We start from the raw sequence: 19,608 nt of genomic DNA on the forward strand, positions 1-19,608 counted from the left end.
GGGAGATAAGGCTTTCCAGTAGCAATATAAGTCCTAGATCGGTGTCACCAGGGGCCATCAGCCTACTTTGGGGCACCCTGAGCCTTATGAGGTCGAGGAACGGGCTGCTCTGAGCATTCCACAAGTTTCCTCAGAGGCTGCTCAGGTCTCCCTGGGTGTCAGCGATCCAGGGATTCTGCCTTGGCCACAGCCCTAGGCAACGGTGGGCCCTTGGGGACAAGATGGAACTGGACGATGTCACAGAGGCCAGAGGCATCTAGAACCCCAGGGTTTCCTGCTCTCAGTGTCATCTCCTGGCAAGGCTGCCTGGGCAGGTGGGCAGCTCCTGAGACCCCCCTTCAGAGACACGATGCATATGGGGCTGCCCCAGGAGCAGTTTCTGCCTAGGGAGGTCCTGGCCCCAGCTGTCCCTCTTCCCTGCCCCTGAACCGCCCCCCGATTCGAGCTCACCTCACTTCCCATCTCGGCCACGGGCCCCCCGGGAGGCCCTGGAGATGCCCAAAGGCCTCCGGTCTGCTGTCCCCAGCGGGACCTAGTCCGCGCCGCATCCGGGGGAAGAGGAGGAGGAGGGGGGCGTGGCTATGGGGCGGCTGGAGCCAGCCCGGGCCCCGCGGGCAGTCACGGCCTGGCTGACCCTGCTGGTGCTGCTGGTGCCCTCGGAGGCGGTGGTGCGGGCCGTGTTGGATGGCAACGCCAGCACCGTGGACTTCGCTGACCTGCCGGCCCTGTTCGGGGTGCCCCTGGCCCCTGAGGGCGTGCGGGGCTACCTGATGGAGGCCAAGCCGGCCAACGCCTGCCACCCCATCGAGGGCCCGCGGCCGGGCAACGGCTCGCTGGGCGCCATCGTGCTGATCCGCCGCTACGACTGTACCTTCGACCTCAAGGTGCTGCACGCCCAGCGGGCGGGCTTCGAGGCGGCCATCGTGCACAACGTGCGCTCGGACGAGCTGGTGCGCATGGCCCACGTCTACGAGGACCTGCGGCGTCAGATCGCCATCCCCTCGGTGTTCGTGGGCGAGGCCGCCTCGCAGGACCTGCGGGTCATCGTGCGCTGCGACAAGGGGGCCCACGTCGTCCTGCTGCCCGACTACCCACCGTGCCCCGACCTGGACTGCCACCCAGTGCTGGCCGTCTCCTGGGTGCTGGGCCGCGCCCTGGCCCTGCTCGCCTCTGTCTTCCTGGTCCTGCGCCCGCTGTGGGGCTGGCTCTGGGCCCGGTGGAGCCGCGGGCCGGAGGTCAAGCCGCCGGCCGGCCAGAAGGCCCAGGTGCGCACCTTCACGCGGCGGAACGACCTGTGTGCCATCTGCCTGGACGAGTACGAGGAGGGCGACCAGCTCAAGATCCTGCCCTGCTCCCACACTTACCACTGCAAGTGCATTGACCCCTGGTTCTCCCAGGCCGCCCGGCGCTCCTGCCCCGTGTGCAAGCAGTCGGTGGCCGGCACGGAAGACGGCTCCGACTCCACCGTGGACAGCCTGGGCGACGAGGACCCCTCGCTGCCGGGCCACCGACCCCCCATCTGGGCCATCCAGGCCCGGCTGCGCTCGCGGAGGCTGGAGCTGCTGGCCCACGCCGGCTCCCAGGGCCACTCCAGTGCCACGTCTGTGGGGGTGGCCGAGGCCACCGCACCCTCCCAGAGGCCTCCAGAACGGCTATGAGGCACTATGGCTCCCCCGCCCCCCGAGGTTCTGGCGATGGATGGGGGCAGGGAGGATGGTCTAGAGAGAATAAAGTGGGTTTGAAAGCGGAGTCTCGCCCTGACTGCTGTGGGGCCGCGGGCTTCTGGCCGCCCAGGGCCACCCATGTGGCAACTCCCAGCATCTGCGGGTAAACAAGGAGCCCCCCCGGGAGGGGTGGGCAGGAGGGTGTCTTCAGGGACGCTATGTCGTCTGTCGCACCACTGGTGGCCTTGGGATGCCCCGCACCTCCTTTCCAATCCTGGGCATGTGGGGTCCCAGCTTGGCTTGGTCCTTTTGCATTTCAACTTTTTTTTTTTTTTTTTAATAAAATTTTTCCTTTGGACTGATCTTAGATGTACAGAAAAGTGGCCAAGGTACTAACTCCAGAGAATTCCTGTGTGCCCGTCGCCCAGCTTCCCATAATGCTCACCTCCTGCACATCACAGCAAACTCCCCTGTCCCCACTGAGAAAGCGACGTGGGTACGTCCGTGACCATGTACTCATCTCTAGCTTTGATCTGAATTTCCCCATCACTGCCGCTTTTTATAGTGATAAAAGTCACACAGGGCGCCTGGGTGGCTCAGTGGGTTAAGCCACTGCCTTCGGCTCAGGTCATGATCTCGGGGTCCTGGGATCGAGTCCCGTATCGGGCTCTCTGCTCAACAGGGAGCCTGCTTCCCTTTCTCTCTCTCTCTGCCCACTTGTGATCTCTCTGTCAAATAAATAAATTCTTTAAAAAAAAAAAGTCACACACACCCAAGTACAGAGAATAGGGTAATGACCCCCCCAACATGCTCCCATTACTCAGATTCGACAGACAAGACAACTCTCCAGGGCGACTCTCAAGTCAACATCCTTCAGGCTCCTCTGTCCCTTGTCATTCTGATGCAAATGCCAGATGGTTTTCATCTGTAAACATCTGGTGTTTCTAAAGCAGCAGCCCTCACCTGGGTTGGGGGTTCTGCCCCCAGGGGACTCTGGGCGATATCTGGGGACATCTGTGCTGGTCATGCCTGGTGGGGGAGGGGAGGTTCCTGGTGTCAAGGGGGTGGGGACCTGGGTGTTGTTCAACACTTCCCCCCCACCCCAGCACGCAAGACAGCCTTCCATGACCTGGTCCTGGGGTTAGCAGTGCCAAGGGGCACAGCCCCTGCTCCAAGATAAGATTTCTTTTTTTTTTTTTTTAACATGGGGCTTATACTCAAGACACAACCCAAGATCCAAAACCTGAGATGAGATCTAGAGTCAAGTCTTAACTGACTGAGCCACCACTAAGATAAGACTCTTTAAAAAAAAACAAAACCCACCAACGTCAGTATTGTGTTAAAAATGACGATTCCCTGAGAGCATCAGATATCCATCCAGCGGACACACGGAAATGCGAACCCTTGTGAAGCGCGTTTTTTTAGGTTGTCTGGGTCAGGACCTAGGTCAAGTCTAGAGTTGGTGGTGGTCTCCTAAATCTTCCTTGACAGCCTCCCGTCTCTTTTGCCTCTTACCTTTGCCTCTCTCACTTTTGCCTCGCGATCGTTGCGATTGTTGAAGCCACTAGGTCACTTACTCTGTGGTGACATCTCCCACCTGGGCATTGCCCCGCGTGTCCCCCTGGTGCCGTTTAACACGTTCCTCAGTCCCCTGTGCCTCCTGTGAGTTTGCAGCGGGATTCAGAGACCAGCTCAGATGTGGCTTAATTTTACGGCGAGTAAATAAGGTGCTTCTTCAGAAGGGTTGGGCCATTTCAAGGGTCTTCTGGGCATTGAATGAGGGTCACTTGCTTGGGCGGGTGGCAGGCATGATGAGGAAGGCCTGGGAGGGAACACTGGATCTGACACTGCTGACACTGGAATGGCGAAAAGGAGGTGAGTGTGCAGGAAGTGTAGTCCAGGCTGAGGGAACAGCACATGCAAAGGTCCTGGGGCAGAACCAGGCCTGGCATGTTTGAGAAGCCATACCAAGGAAGGCTTTGTGGTTGGAGCAGAGTGAGGGAGGGAGGTGGGACAGGGAGGAGGTGAGGGCAGGAAGGGGATGGGGCAGTTGGCACAGGACATTGTAAATCTGGGGAAGGAATTTGATTTTTCTTCTGCGATGCTGAGTAAAACCACTGGAGGGGTTTTAAGAAGCTCAGACAAAATCCTTCTCAGCAGCACTTCTAGGTCTCAGTTTTTCAGATGAGGCAACTGTGGCCCAGAGAGGCCAAGTCACTCTCTTGGGGTCACAGAGCAGGTGCGTGATGGTGGAGTTTGGACCCTGCAGTCCGGTCTTGGGAGGTCTGCTAGTGAGTATGTGTGTGCAGTCAGAGATTTCCTGTGTTACGCATATGGAAGTATTTTTCATTGTGCTTTGCTGTCTTCATGACCAAGACAAAGCTCGGAAACTTCAAGGTGGTTGAAGGAAAAGGGTCTCCCTTCTTGGATTGATGATGTCAAAGGATAGGCCCTTGGTCATGGCTCTGGTGTGTGTGTGTGTGTGTGTGTGCACATGTGTGCATGTGTGTGTGTAGGGGTTGGCTAAGGTCCTTGCACATGATCCCTGAGGGGCTGCAGCTCCGTGATGAAGATCTCATACCCAGCTTCTGAGGGCCCTTGTTCCCAGCTCTGTGTAATGCCACAAACAGAGGCTGCACTTTCCGGGGCACCCTGTTTTAGTCACTGGGAATGGCCCATGGCACTGGCAAGGGAAGGATAAGCCTCTCTGTCCAGCAGGCATGAAAGGGGGTGAGAATGGAGAGATGGACGGGGAGGGATAGATGTAGCAGTCAAGATTGGGGTTGGTGATGGGATCCAAGACCCAACCAGAGCAGATTAAGCCCATGGGGCTCATGAATATGAATAGTCAGTGCAGGGATGGCATGGAGGCTCTACCGTGTCCAGGGCCTGGAATCCTTCTATATTATTGCTCCAAATCCTTAGCAAGTAGGTCACCCCCTCATGGGACAATGCAGTTGCTTGAGCTCCAGCTATCACATCTGCCTCCCAGTCAATGAGTAGGAGTGAGGAAGGGCTCCCCACCTGCTTTTAAGGTCACTCCCAGAAATCCCATAAACCGGTTCTGCTCACACCCCTTTGACCAGAACCAAGTCATGTGGTCACACTTGCCTAAAGGGACACTGGGAAATGTAGTCTTTATTCTGAATGGCCAACAGTCCAGCTGAAAACCAGAGGTTTCTATTCCTAGGGAATAGGGGAGAAGAGATATGAAGGTTGGCCAGTACTGCCTCCCACTTGGATACACTGTGGAACATGGCTCACATGTTTGTTAAAGGAGAGAAAGGAAAGGAAAGGAATCTTCTCACCTTCATCTTGAGCCTCCTTCAAGATCACAGGCAGAACAGAGAAGTTAGGCGCATCCCAGGTCAAGGGACAGATGACTTTTCTCACAACCAGGCTGCTAGGGGAAGGAGTGAGCTCACCGTCCCTGGGGATAGAAACCAGCTCTCACTGAGGCCCTGCCGTGCTCCAGGACTCCTGGCTTCCACCAGTAACCCTTCCTGAGCCTCAGTTTTCCCATCTATACAATGGGCACAGCAGTAGCCATGGGCTCCACAGGGCTCCCTAAACATGGACGATGGTAAGCACAGTGCCTGACACCAAGTGTTCTGTCGGTATTTGTAAATTGACTAAGCGACCTGCCCACAGCCCAGCTAGAATACTGGGTTATCAGAGCTGTGCGGGGGAAGCCCTGGCCCTCTGTTAGCCCAAAGGGGGGTGCCTTGACCCAACCCAGAGAATGTGGGAGGCTTCCTGGAGGTGGTGTCTTCTCGACAAGAGCAGAAAGAATGGGAATCAGCCCTGTGAAAAGGAAGAGTGACCCTGTCACCTAAAGCAGCACAAGCAAAGATCTGGTCTGGCATCCAGTGGGTACTTAATAAGTGTACATAAGGTCCTTGCCCCACAATCAGAACCTGCCCCCTCCAAGAAGGGGCCTCAGTTTCATCCCAGCCTCCTCAGTCCCCCAACGCCTGGGCCCGGGCGTTTCTCCAGCCGCCTTCGGGGAGCCTGCGCACTGCCAAGGACTGCCAGCTTAGCGAGGCCGGCCGGTGCCAGCCTCCTCGGCCCTGCTTGGCTGCCGCCCCACGTAAGCACCAGCAGAGGCCTCCTCCCACCCGTCCAGACAGCATCCATCTGGGTTGTCTAAGGGGGAGTTGGCCAGATGGGGAAACTGAGGCTCAGGGGTGGGGGTGGGGTGGAGTCAGGGCTCCCAGCAGGACTCCTGAGCACACACACTGTGCCAGGCTCCAGGCCACCTTCCTTCCGCACGAACCCCTTGCCTCTCGAGCCAGGCTCCTGTCCGATACCCCCATTTTCTGGAAGAAGAAATTGAGTCTGTGAAAGAAGGTGTGGTTTGCCTGGGGCCACACACCCGGCTGCTCGCTCCTGCACCGTTTTTAACTGGCTCTCACTTTGATTTCTGCCTTCTGCTGGCCTCTACCTCCCCAGCGTGGGTCACAGCTCCAGCTGTCCCTTCAACAATATGCATAGGCCCCCTTCTCACCTAGGCCTTCACTGGGGAGCCTAGACACAGCCGTGACTGAGATGGACCCAGGCCCCACCTGCATAGGGCGCCCTCTCCTCCCCCGGTGTCGGGGAGGGACCATGATAGGTTGGGGGGAGGTACAGGTGCTGGGAGGGCCCCAGCCTGCAGGGTCGGGGAAGGATTCTCGAACAGGGGGCATCTACCTCAAGACATGAAGGACAGAACAGAAGCAGTTTGGCAAGAGATGGAAGGGTGCTCAAGGGGGAAGGAACAGCATGTACCAGGAGCCAGAGTCCTAAAAGCCACAAAGGCTCTTAACCTAATTGGACATGACTCCTGCCTCAACACACATGCACATTTTTGGTTATAACAAGTAATGACACCTCAAGTTTGTAACCACGCTCTCTTCTGCCTTCCAAGAGTGCGTGGTCTCCGCTATTCTAGAAGACAGATGGAAGTAGGTCCTATTTTGAACAATCCCATTTTTCAGATAAGGAAACTGAGGCCCAGAGAGGTTTAAGTGGCTTGCCCCCAGGGAAAACAGCTTAGAAGGGACAAAGCTGGGTGCTGAACTCTAGAAGCCCACCTTTGGAGGCTGTTGACATCATCATCCTGGACAACGGTTGAATCGAAGGAGTGAATGGTAGAATGAGAGGCAGAGAGACCCCCTCCTCCCCCAGGATTCTCAGGGCACACAGCACCTCTGCTCTGTCCCAGCTCCTTCTCCCAACTCCCAACCTCATTTGGTGGGTGCCAATCCACTCCAATGAGAGCTGAGGACGCTCACATTGCGTAGAGGAGGTGCTCTTCACCTCCTCTACTCCACACGCTCTGCTCCTCGTGATACAACCAATAAAGAGCGGGTTCCAAGGAACTTATTGTCACTCTCAGCGGCTACTGGAGGCCACTGCAGAAATGGTGGAGGCTGCAAGGAGGCGGAGTGCCAAGTTCTCACCCCGATGGCATCTGGAAGAGGGGTGAGAGGCTCTGATTCATCCCTGGGTCCTCCTTCCTCTTCCTCTGGCCCCACCTCTTCTCCATGCCCTGCCCTCTTCTTTGCCCACCCCTCCCAGCCTCCCAGCCAGGCCCGGGAGGGGAGGACGATTTTAGGAACAGATGGCTGCCTTCCTCGCCCAGCATTCTGTCAGTTAATTAACGCCGCCTGTAATTAAACTTCCCACAAATTAGCTGTCAGCTACGCTAAAGGGAACCGTCCCTCTCAAATGCCACCTTGACTTGCTGAATTGTGAGCCTTGTCGACAAAATAATTAAAGGCAGAGGGAGGCAACCAAAATTTGGAGCCTTTTCCCCCTAATATCTCTATCTGTGTCCATGACTACACTCTCCCATCCAGGACTTGGGGATACAACCAGGCTGTTTCCTGAGTTGCCATGAATTAATACCCTCCATTGTGGAAGGAATTATTACTGAGCTCCTGCTGTGTGCCAGGCACTGTGTTAGGATCTGGGGACCCAATGGTGACCAAGATAAACACTGTCACTGCTTTCTCAACGCTTCCAACCTTGGCATACATTTTTTTAAAGGGAAGGAAATAAACGAAGTTATTAGAGCTGGGGGAAGAACACTCAAGGAGAAGGGACAGTCAGTGCAAAGGTCCTGAGGCAGGACCAGGTGGAGACTGATGAGGGGGTAAGTGGGTAGATTTGGGATTGATTCTGCAGGCAGAGGCAACAGGGTTGATGATCTATATAGGGGGAGGGTAGAAGAAAGGGAAAGAAAGGAGCTACACCCAGGAAGCAGAAGAAATGGAAAGTTGATCCATAAAGTTGCTGGATTTCCAGAGTGAAGTTTTTTCAAAAAAGAGCAGTCTTCAGCCTCAGACAGGGCCATTGTCAAAGCCAGGGGAGCGTGCTTGGATAGTAAGGCCCCCCAGCTGCAGCCCCCCAGCCTCCCCTTAGCGGGGTGTCTCCCTGGCATCAAGCATGGGGGCAAACGCTGTCTACACCTGTTAGAACATAATGAGGTCCCGACAGCTGTCCAGCTGGGCCCCAAGGAGACCCCACGGGAGAACATCGATGTGCCTGCCAATGTCCAGGCTGGAGAGGCTCGAGCCCCTGCTCCCTGGGGTCCGAAGAAGGTTCAGGGAGCTTCGCCTGAATGTCAGGAAAGCAATCATGGGCCTCGGCATTCTTGCCTTCCCCAGGACACTCTGCATCCCCAAAGGACAGATTTCAAGCCCTTGAAGCACCTCCGGGCCTGGGCAGAAGCTCTTCCTTCTCTCCCCCCTTTCTTAATCTTCAGATCTTTTCTCAGGTAACACCTCCTCCAGGAAGCCTCCCTGATGCTCCAGCCTGAGTCCTCTGGGCGGGGGCTGCTTTGGTCACTGTGGTGTCAGAGAGTGAGTGACGTGCAGGGGCTCAAATATATATTATTTAAGACTAAACACTAATAGAGCTTCTCTGAAGCTCTTGGGGCCAGCTATGTTTTGGAATTCCGAATATCCTAAATTTTAAGACACTGACAAGAGTCACTCAACAGATATACTGTGTCGTACTCCCAACGTGGCCTGGGCTGCCCAATCTCCCCTCCTGGTCAAACACAGCGCCAATATGACGGGAAGAGTCACAATAAATGGAACAAAGGAAAACCGTATGGGTTACACCTCAGTCAAGGCTCAGAAATAGGAACGCCCCGAAGCCCGGCTTGCAGGTGCTCGCCTCCGCTGCCCGCGGCGGGAAAGGCAAAATGGTACAGCCACTCGCAAAGACGGTTTGGCAGTTTCTGAAAAAGTTAAACACACACACCTACCATATGACCCAGCCATCCTCCTCCTGAGTGTTTGCCCAAGAGAAACGAAAGCATATGTCCAGACGAAGACGAGTGTGACAATGTTCCTAGCAGCTTAATGTGGAAGAGCCAAACACAAGAAACAACCCAAACGCCCATGAGCCCTGGTCTGTCCGCGCACAGCAGGACAGCAACGACAGGGAACGGGAGACACGGACGTGTCACAAACCTGGAGCAAAAGAAGTCGGCTTCCCAAGACCGTGTCCTGTGTGATTCTATTTACATCCATTTTTAAAATAGGCACGGTAATCTGTGATGACGGAGTCTAAGAGTTACCTGGGTGGGGGGCGGTTTACCTGGGTGTGGGGTGGGGGGATTTTTCCCTGGGAACCCCCATCTCCACCCCAAGCCTTCTGGGTGGTGGAATGTTCTATACAGAGTCCCAACTAAGGTAAGCTGGAGGGAGGCACAGTTCTCGGTGACAAACTTCAAGGAAGCACCCAAAAAAATCAGCAATCAAGGTAAGTAATATTTAACGGCGATATTTTTAAAAATCGAAATTGACACACAAAAAAATTCCGGGGTGAACAAAATATCAGAATTCCGCATCAAGACAGGATCCCACCTTGCATTTGTACCGATCAGTTCCACTCCCACTGCCCCCTCTGGGGCGCTGGCCCCCCAGGATCTTGGGTGTTCAGGTAAAGCTGTGCACTTCAGTTGTGTGCATCTGCGATGTGGACGCTAAGCCTTAATAAAGCAAGGAAAAAAGGCAGATGAGACTTTATCTAATCTCGACAACGCCTAAAATTTAAAAAAAAAAAAAAAAGGCCTAGTATAACGGCTGGGGAGGAGGGGGGATAAGGGAGAATGAAATAAGTCGGTAAAAGAACGAGTGGGGTGTGTGTGTGTGTGTGTGTGTGTGTGTGTTGGGGGCAGAGGTGTCAAATGTTTGTTGAATGAATACAGCAGTGAATAAAAAGGCACAGCCCCCAGCGCGTCCGGAGCTCCCAGTAAACAAACAAGTGAAAGTGATAATTAAGGGGAAAGCCCCTCCTGCCTCCCCCCTCCTCAGTCTCCACCGTCCCTGCCAACCCCTTGGCAGCCTCCGACCCGCACACGGCGCGGCCCAGCTGCCAGCACACGGTGGCCGCTGCCGACCCTCTCCACCCTCGGTGAGCCCCGGGGGACCCGGGCCTGGGCGCGATTTCGTCCCCGCGGGCCCCGGGCTCGTAGACAGTGGACACTCAATGAATGTGCAATTATCCAGAAAAGTCGACCAAAACTCTGGGGTGTTTTGGTTGCTGGGGGGTGCGGTGGGGTGGGACTCTTCCCTCCTCCCATCCTTCCGGCCCAGACCGGATTGCTGGGGCGCCCCTGTGGGCCCGAGGGGGAGCGCAGGGGTCTCTAGGTCTAGCACGAGCCTTGAGAAGGGCAAGGGCAGGTCAGGGTCCGACGGTCAGGAGAGGGTGCAGGTGCCAGAGGCTGTAGGGGACCCCCTTCCCGCGCCGCACACGGGCACCGCCTTCCAGGGGGCGAGGAGAGACTCGCCTCCAGGCCAGCCAATGGGAACGCGGCTGAGGAGCATTACCTCATCAGGCAGAACGGCCATTGGCTGCGGGCTCCCGGGGGTTGGGCGCCGGGCTCTGCTCTCGGGGACCTGCAGGAGGTTGCTGGGGCTTTCTGGGAGGGACCTAGGGGGCCGAGGAGAGGAGGGGGGGGATGGGCGGGAGCGCGTGGGTGAGGAATTTGCAGGATCTGCCGGGCTGTGAGTGTGTCGTTATGAAAAGCGCGTTGCCCTTCCCTCGGGGTCGCCCTCCCCGGTCTTCCTGAGGCCGATTTTAGCGAGAAAGCAGGACGGGGAAGGGGAGGATCCTTTCCACTAAATTGGACCCTCCCCCGCCCCAGGTTAGGAGCCCCCTCCCCCGTACACAACACACACAGTGTCTGCATGGCAACGTGGACGGCAGCCCCGCCCCTGGGTCAAACAGAACCTCAGTTTGCACATCTGTCTGAGACACCACCATTCACTCGTCCCACAGAGTTCGGGGGGCACCCTCCAGCCACAGACAGCCTCGGAGCACCCGCAGGCGGCAGGTCCCCTGCCTCGCTCTCAGAGCCTCAGGTCCCCACTGCGTGAAATGGGGTTGATAAAGGTCCCCCTTTGACAGGGAGGTGCTGTAAAGATTCGTTCAGTCAACAAGCACATATTGACTACTTACTGTATACTGGGCCCTGTGCAGAGTACTGTGGACACGGGGAGACCCAGGCAGGCCTCAGCTCAGCTCTCTAGACCTTCAGTGAGGAAAACAAAGGTAAACAGGTAAGGATCCGCTTGGGAGGACTGTAGCGCTCTGAGGAAAATGAAAGCAAGGAAGAAGATGGAAGGAGAGAGTGGGGTGCTACTCGAGCCCAGTGACCAAGAAGGGCTCACCGAAGAGGTGATGCTCGGGCTGAATAAAAAGAAGCTATGAGAAGATCTGGAGGATTAGCATTCCAGGCAGAGGGACCAGCATGTGTAAAGGCCCTGAGGCAGGACAGTGCCTGGCTTGTTGCCAGAACAGCAGAGAGGCCTGTATGGCTGGAGCAGAGTGAGCCAAGGGGAGAGAGAGAGAAGGGGAGGACAGGGAGGAGACTGACGCAGGTCACCCAGGGCCTTGGTTGGGATGGAGGTGGGGTGGGGGGGGCAGGACTTGGGCTTTTACTTACCAGAAGTGAGAGCTCTGGGGGTTTGTGGGCAGAAGAGGGCGGGACCTGACCCAGGTGTTCACTGGCGCCCTCTGGTGGCTGCTGCGGGGAGGACAGACTGTGGAGGGGGGGCGCTGGTGCTAGGTCGGGAACCAGGATACCAGGGTGGAGGAGACTGTGCTGGTCCCCGTGAGTGATGTGGGGCCGATCAGGGCTGGAGCCACGGAGGCGCTGACAAGTGAATGAGATAAAGGTATATTTTGGAGTCATGAGATTTCATTCCACAAATGCTGGGTTGCAGGGAGGCCGAATTTTGGTCCTAGCACATGACTGGGCCCACAGTAGCTGCTCAGTGAGGAGCCCTGAGTAGCAGCTGGATAACTGGGTGGCCGTCTCCTCTCCACTTCCCCTAGGGCTCCACACTCAGGACCAAATGAATGGGTGAGTCACCCCCGGCTGAGTGTGTGTGTGGGGGGAGAGGTGTACACTGGGCACTGACTCAAGTCTCCCGCCCAGGCATCTTTGACTCATTCACCCCCCCCCCCCCCGCTTCTCTGTGAGTCCAGGTGCGCCCCCCAAGCGAGATGAGTAACACACTGCTCCCCGATCTCCAGGGTCCTCCCACCTTCTTGGCTGAGAACCCTAACTCTGCAATTCCGGTCTCCACCTGACCCCAAAGTCCCCACCAAGTCCCTCAGGGTGGTTCTCAGCCCTAGCTTACATACCTTTGGGACTGGGAAGCTCCCGCTTTTTGAGCAAGTCAAAGATGTTATGACTGAGCCCCACATTGGCCTCCATTGGGAGGGATATCTTTTTTTTTTTTTTTTTTAGGGAATCTGAGCTGGACCCCATCACCCTCAGAACAACGAGGTCTTCTCAGCGTGCCTTAAAAGGTCCCGCGTGGTGTGGCTTGCGCAGCACTCAGCGCTGTCTGCATATTTGCTTCCCAGCCTTTGCACAAGCTGTTCCCTCTGCTTGGAAAGCCCTTCTCCCTTCCTTCTTCCCCTGCCTCATCTCAGCAGTTGGCATCGGCTCCAGGAAGCCTTCCCCCACCCCCTGGAGAGAGTTAAAGAATCATCTCTCCCCTGGCTACATTGTATCCCCACCCTTCCCAGCCCGGGCAGATCGGACTTCCCACTGGCCAGGGCCGGCCTCTGGGCTGGTGGCTGGCTGCAACGCTCCGGAGCTCACCCGCCAAGACCAACGTGGCAACTGCTCTCCCCGGAGCTGCCCCTCGGGCTCTCCCTGAGGGCATCTTAGTTTAAAACCCTGCCCTCCCACCGGCTCCCGCAGGCTCCACCCCCCGACCCCCACCCCCACCCCCACACAAGCCACAGCGGAGCCCCCTTTGAAGAATGATTGACGAACAGCTATTAGATTAATGGGCAAGGCGCGTTTTCATTTCTGCTGCCTCTACAAACTAAGTGTTCCCGTGTAATTACAATTAAGGACATGTTGGCATGTGACGGCTCCTGGCTTCCCGGCCGCCCTCCCCCGCGCACAGGCTCTCTGCCGGCTCCCTGCCCCTTTTGTGCCTTGGCTTTGGCCTCCCCTCGCTTGGTTTTCTTCCCACCTTCTTCCTTCTCCCCACCTTCCTGCCCTGAGAGCTTTCTCCTCCTCTCTTCCTCTCTCTCTTGCTCTTTCTGTCTCTGGTCTGCCCCTTTCTCGGTTTCACAATTTCCTCCGGCTTTCGGTCTCTCTCCCAATTTGTTCCCATCGCTTTCCTTCTTGGCCTGTCTCGCTGCGTCTGTCTCTTGATCTCTCCTCCTTTTGCTTGCTTGCTTTGTCCATCTTTGCCAGTAAGTCGAGAGTCTTTTTCCCTCCATTTTAGCCATGCCTAGCCTCAGTCCGTGAGTGCACCGAGACCCGGGTGCCTTAGGACCCAGGCCTCCTGGGGACAGGTCTCCTGAGGGTGGCCCCTTGTTTTTTCCCCAAGTTTCTCTTTCCTCATCTGTGAAATGGGAAGCAGAGGGGGGAGCCAGGGGGTGCTGGGCTCCGGGCTGTGGATCCAAGCCCCCGGCCCGTGCCCGACGCAGGTGGGCAATCCTGGGGGAAGGGCAGGAGGGGTTTTCTTCCTGCCTGTGAGGCTCAAGGCCAGAGGTGAGCTTCCCGGGCCAGAGGGCAGGTTGGACTACAGTCTCTGCATCGGTGACCTGGTGCGGAGGATTTGTAGCGCTTTCCCTGGTGCACTAGGACGCAGGACTTTTGACAGAGGCAAGGCGGGGCTCCTATGAGGAATCGCATGCCCTCTGATCCTGTCTGTATCCAAGATTCTCCCTGACTTGTCTAGCCTCAATGCCTGGTCAGTGTCCCGTCCCCAGTACATTCCAGATTGGGTCCCATTTCCACTTCTTTGCTTAGGCCAGTCCACGCCCCACTCCCACTCCCCGCAGGCCAGGCCATCCTTCCCTTTCCGACCCCCCACCCTACCCAGGGCTCAGGCCTGACACTTCTTTTTTGTCCCCCCTCCCCCACGCAGTGACTTAACACAGTTTGCACCTCCCGTCGGAGGGCAGCGTCTACTAAGGATGACCCTCACCATCTTCGTCATCTTCATCACCCCGGCATTTCCTGAACATTCAGAATGTGCCAGGCGTCCTGCTAAGGGCCTGACCTGAATCCTCGCAGATAATCCATTATTCACCAGGCTTCTAAGACCAGCACAACCACTGTACCCATTTCACAGATGCATACACTGAGGCACAGAGAGCCTGGGCTACTTGGCTCTAGGTCATATAACCAGTGAGTGGCAAAGCTGGGATTGGAACCCAGGTCTGGGTGACCCCAGACTCACCCCCTCCCCACTGCCCCACCGGACGTGAATGTCAAAACTCAATTCAGCTTCTCCTTGCCCGCCCCCCAACCCTTGTGGCTGAAACTGGGCTCCCAGACGACAAACGCAGGCTGTCAGCGGCTCCTCTGGCCTCTGATAAATCGAGAGAATTAAAATCCATTTAGAGGGAAATCTCTAAATAGGTCTGTGTTGTGTTTTGTGTGTGTGTGTGGGTTTTTTTTTTTCCTGTCTTTTTTCCCCCCTGCTGTCTCCAGCTGGGTAATGTATTCTAGGAGCAGAACTGAATCTGACTTAATTGAATTTAAAAGCCGGTATTACATCTGCACCTTGTAAGGGAAAGTGGGTGGAGGATGGCTTGCTGCTGAGATCGGTTCTACCCGCATCTCTGATCTGTGCACCGAGGCAGGGACATTAGTCCCTGTTTGGGGTTCCTTGCATGGGGCCTCCCCGGGCCAGACCATAAAGGGTGGGCTTTGGAGGGAAGAAGCCTCCAGACTTGCAGATAAGGTGCGTGTCTGGGGCCTCCGGAGAATGGGTACAGTGAACCCCACAGCCATGGGGCCAAAAGGAAGCTGTTACTGGCTCCGCCCACGACCCCCCCCTCCTGTCAGCCCCGCTTCCAGAACACACCCCCAGACGCCCACTTCTCACCCTCTCCCCTGTCACCACTCTGGTCTGCCTTGTACTCATCGCTCCGTTCCAGATCTTCCGCAGCAGCCAAAATGGTTTTTTCCCCCCTTCTTCTTCTTCTTTTTTAATTGTAGCTCTTTTTAAAAAATGTGGTAAAATATACATAACATAAAACTTACCATCTTCACCATTTTTAAGGGTACAATTCCGTGGCATTAAGTACATTTACAACGTTGTATAACCATCCCCACTATTTCCAAAAAATTTTTATCACCCCAAACAGACACTCTGTACCCATTAAGCGGTAACTCCACTGTGTGAAATCACACAATTTTTGTCCTTTTGTGGGGGGGAAAAAAAAGGCTTATTTCACTCGAGCATAATGTTTTGAAGGTTCCTCCAAGTCATACCATGTACCGGTACTCTGCTCTTTTTTTAGGCTGAATAATCCCGCACCGTCTGGAGGGACCCTATTTTGCTCATCCATTCAGCTATCAGTGGACCCCCTCCTGGCTCTTGTGAACTGTGCTGCTGTGAATGTGGGTTACAGATATTTATTTGAGTTGTTGCTTTCAGTTCTTCTGGGGATATACCTAAGAGCAGAATTGCTATGTCCGTACGATGATTCTATGCCCAAATGATTTTTAACAAATGTCACTTCCTCGCCCCTTCCAAATTTGTCCGTGGCTTCCTAGTGTTTACAGGAAAGTCAAAACACCCTCTCATGGCCCTCAAGGTGCTGCCAACGTTCCAAGCCTCATCTCTCGTTACTCTCCAGTCACACCAAATCGCCCTCACTTGCCCCTGGGCCTTTGCACATGCTGTTTCCCCTCCCCAGAGTCCTCTTCCCATTTCTGATTTTGATCTGACATCTAATTTTTCCTCTGCCTTCAGCTCTCAGTTTTTTCTCACTCTAGGAAATCCTCCCTGATCTCCCCGGCTGGATCAGGAAACCCCTCTTCATTCTCAGAGCTGCCTGAGCAACCTCGTCTTGGCCCTGGTCATGGGTCACAGGTGACCTGTCTGTCTTGTTCACTGCTAGGGATGCACCCAGTAGGTGCCCAATACTTGCTGGCTGAACATTGCCATGATTCTTTCTCTTGTCCCGCAGACCCCACGCCCTTGAGAAATGAGACACAGCCACTTCGAACTTCTTCCAACTAATGGCAGATTTCAAACGGTATCTTGGGCTGTCGATGAGAAATAGATCCAATCGATATGCTTGTTTTTCATCCTGCGGTGCGTCTGTGATAGATGGGCAGGCGGGTGGGAGCACTATGAAGCTGGGAGAATTTTCTATATGTTCCAGGCTCTGGGCAGACTGTCTTCGAAAAGCTATCTGGCCCCAACTCAAAATGAGAGAGTCATTAAGCACACACACACACACACACACACATGCACGCGCACACACATGCGCATACATTGCAGGAGAGCGTCTTGTCCTCAGCAGGTGGGGGAGGGACCCACAATTAATACACACTGCAAATGTCGCCGTCTGTGTGTGCAGACAGCAAGGTCCGCAGCTGACAGGGAGCAAGAAGCAGTGGTTTTTGTTTTTTGTTTTTCGCCCCAAAAGCGTGTCAAAGTTCTCCCCAGAAGTGCTGGCAGTTGGAGTCAGAGCTGAGAGATTTTCCCTGAAGCTCTGAGTTTGGGTCGCCTGCAAGAGGGCCCTGAGGGGAGGATTTGGGGGCAAAGAGAACACGTGGGAGGGGCCCCAGGAGGGGCAGCGCGAGGTGAGCGAAGGGAAGGGAGGAGCCAGTGTTCATGACCCTGAGCAAGTGATGGCGGAGGAAAACGGGGCTCCGTCCCCCTGGGAACCCCGGGGAGACAGCGAAGTGTGCACGTGAGCTGCCGCTCCTGAGTGGGTATTTAACCCCCAGCACCTGTCCGTCACTAGCCCAGGGCTGCCTCCTGAGGCTGAAGCTCCCTGACCCTTCCTGCCTCCTTGCACCCAGCCCAAGAAAGCCTCAGCTAGTGAGTGACAAGTGACAGCAGAAGGATGCTGTCAGCAGGGACCTCGATGTGGGCGCTGAGGCTTGTGGATGGGGCACTCACAGCATCTGCTAGGCACGGGGGTGTTCTCTATTTCCAATCGCCTTCATTCGTTCCAGAAGATTTATGAAGCTTCTGCTGGGTGCCAGGTGCTGTGTTGGCAACTGGGGACAGTGGTGAACAGGACAGACCCAGTCCTTGTCTCCTGGGATTCAAGGACACATACCCAGGCAGCTGAGGCAACTCCGAGGCTTCTCTCCCAGCACTGGGTAGGAGGTCAGGGGACGCTTTCTGGAGGGATGGCGTTTAAAGATGTGTTAGATGAATAAGGAGGAGGGGCGGGGCAAGAAAGAGTGGAGTCCCTAGGCTAGGAGGCATTTTGACAAACAATTTGGACTTTTTCTTGACGGCACTGGGGAGCCATGGAGAGCTATAGAGGCGTGGATAGGAAGGATCAGGAAGAGGAGCTGGTGTGGGTGATTGAAGTGATGCACTGGAGATTGGGTAGGTTGCACCTGGTGGACCTCCAAGAGGAGGTGTCCCAGGGGCACTGGCTCTGTGGCCAAATCTGGTTGGAGATGGAGGTCAGGGCATCGTCAGAAGCCGCAGAAACACGTTTCCGAATTTGGGCTGTCCAGGAAAAAGGCCAGAGCATTAAATAATAACCCATCAATTAATGATAATGATAATAATAATAATACATCAAGTTCTTTTTTTTTTCTTTCCCAGGAGTAAATATTAGAAGCCCCATCTTCTGGCTTTGTGCACTGAGCCCGCAGCCTCACTGATTCCCAACAAGAACCCGATGAGCCCTGGAAACCCTTCAAACCTCTCCGGCGGCGCCCTGCGGCCACGTGGCCATGGCTGAGCCAATCACGAGGCCATAGGAGGAGGCTTCCGTGATTGGCTGAAATCATCTAAGCCTGCCCTGTAGTTGGGGGTGGGGCCAATTAAAGCAGAGCACTGGAAGGTGGGAAAGGTGCAGATTGGTTAGGGTAAAACACCCTCGGGTCGGCAGACCTCAGGGACCCAGCACGACAGACGGCTGTTGCGCACGTAAGGTGCAAACAGGTGTCCCGGCCTGGCAAGCAGCTTTTCTCCACCCGGTGACTCAGGAACTAGCCACCTCTGTCTTGTGGCTCCTCCATCTTTTGACGTGGAAAGAGCTTGGCCAGGACTGGAAGTGACGGAGTCATCACTTCCACCCACATTCCACTGGCGAAATTCCACTGCCCCGACCGAAGGGGTGCTGGGAATGTGGTCTGCTGGGTGCGTAGAAGGAGGAGGATACGGATGTAGCCAAGGCTCTGAAGGTCTGTAACATGCGGTACCGCCCCCAGGCGGGGGCAACACCTGGGTGCTGCTGTCTCCTGAAGGTGGGGAGAAGCAGGTTGGTTGGCGAAGGCCACAGGTGCCCACCAGGATGACCCTTGCCACTAAGCAGTGTAGTGAAATTCTCTGATCCGTCTCACGATGTTGCTCAAGGGGTGGAAAATGTCCTCAGTAGCTGAGAAGCTCCTGTTGGGTAAGAACGTGATTTGTCTTGGTCACGATTGTGTCTCCATATCCTAGAACAGTTCCTAATATACAGTAATTGCGAGATGTATATTTACCGAGTGGATGGATAGGTGGCTGAGTGGGAAGGCGGGTAGGCAGGTGGATGGTTGGGTCGATGGTGAATGGATGGGTGTAAAGTAGATGGGCGGATGGACAGATGGGTAGATGGATGGACGGATGGATGGGTGGGTTGGTGGATGGATGGATGGGTGAGTGGGTGGTTGGAAACATGGAGGAATGAGTAGATGGGTGGGTCTTTTTATGAGTGAAACCATCTCTTCTCTGTGTTTGGGCTGCACTGATAACAGCAGTAGACATAGTATGAACCCCCAAGTAGATCTCTGCCCATAATTCTAGAATTCTAGGGTATCAGGACCCTTGTCTGTCTTGGAGATGGACACCAGGCTGGTTTTAAGTTACATGTAAAACTTGAACTCCCCTAGCTCTGTGGCAAGAGAGTTCTTCCTTTCACTTCTTTTTGAAGGAGAAAGTCTTAATTGGGTGCTAATTGGTCTTTAACACCTCTTTGGTACCTGGGATTCTCCCTCGGACAAAGGAGAGGAAACCCCAGTGCACAGCCCTAGAGACAACCGTCTCTAGTCAGAAATTAATAATATGATTTAGTTTTTATTGAGTTAACTTCTACTTATGGTCATTGATGCTGGCTTTTCATTTACAGTCATGATAAACAATTTCTTTTTAAATAGATTTAGGATTTTAAGAAGTGGGTCAACTTGAAGGAAAATATTCAGGGAGTAATAGCTTTGGAGGTGGAAAGGTGGGGTAAGATGGACTACGCTTTGAGAATCCCGAGGTGCGGGTAGTCTCACAGCTGCTGTGTGGCGTGAAGTTCGCTGCACCTCTCTGATGCCCAGTTTTCTCATCCAAAACACACTTTCAATCCTCCTGATGTCCTGGGATCGTTTTATTGATTAGGTGAGCTAGCACAGGAGTGTGACCCTGGAAATACGTCCTTTCCCTCTCTGGGTCTTGTTTTCTCTCTCAGCCTTAGAAAAAAAGCAGGGGATGAAAATTTTCTCCTGGGG

General features: G+C 55.0%; 1 protein-coding gene and 1 long non-coding RNA gene across 3 annotated transcripts; both read left to right on the forward strand.

Moving 5' to 3' along the window:
• Positions 1 to 234: 234 nt before the first annotated feature.
• Positions 235 to 1,711, forward strand: ZNRF4 (zinc and ring finger 4). Its single transcript, XM_082738367.1, has one exon. The coding sequence runs from the start codon at positions 582 to 584 to the stop codon at positions 1,656 to 1,658; it is 1,077 nt and encodes a 358-aa protein (XP_082594493.1). The 5' UTR covers positions 235 to 581; the 3' UTR covers positions 1,659 to 1,711.
• Positions 1,712 to 10,255: 8,544 nt separating this feature from the next.
• On the forward strand, positions 10,256 to 17,853 carry LOC309868472. Of its 2 annotated transcripts, XR_014313707.1 has the most exons (4): positions 10,256 to 10,345; positions 11,145 to 11,224; positions 11,891 to 12,030; positions 12,421 to 12,973. It is a non-coding gene; the product is annotated as an uncharacterized lncRNA (long non-coding RNA). The 2 variants fall into 2 exon arrangements; XR_014313706.1 differs by lacking the exons at positions 11,891 to 12,030; positions 12,421 to 12,973 and adding an exon at positions 17,735 to 17,853.
• The last annotated feature ends 1,755 nt before the right edge of the window (positions 17,854 to 19,608 follow it).

This window comes from Mustela nivalis (genome assembly GCF_964662115.1).
Source record: "Mustela nivalis genome assembly, chromosome: 1".
In the NCBI taxonomy this organism is placed as follows: Eukaryota; Metazoa; Chordata; class Mammalia; order Carnivora; family Mustelidae; genus Mustela; species Mustela nivalis.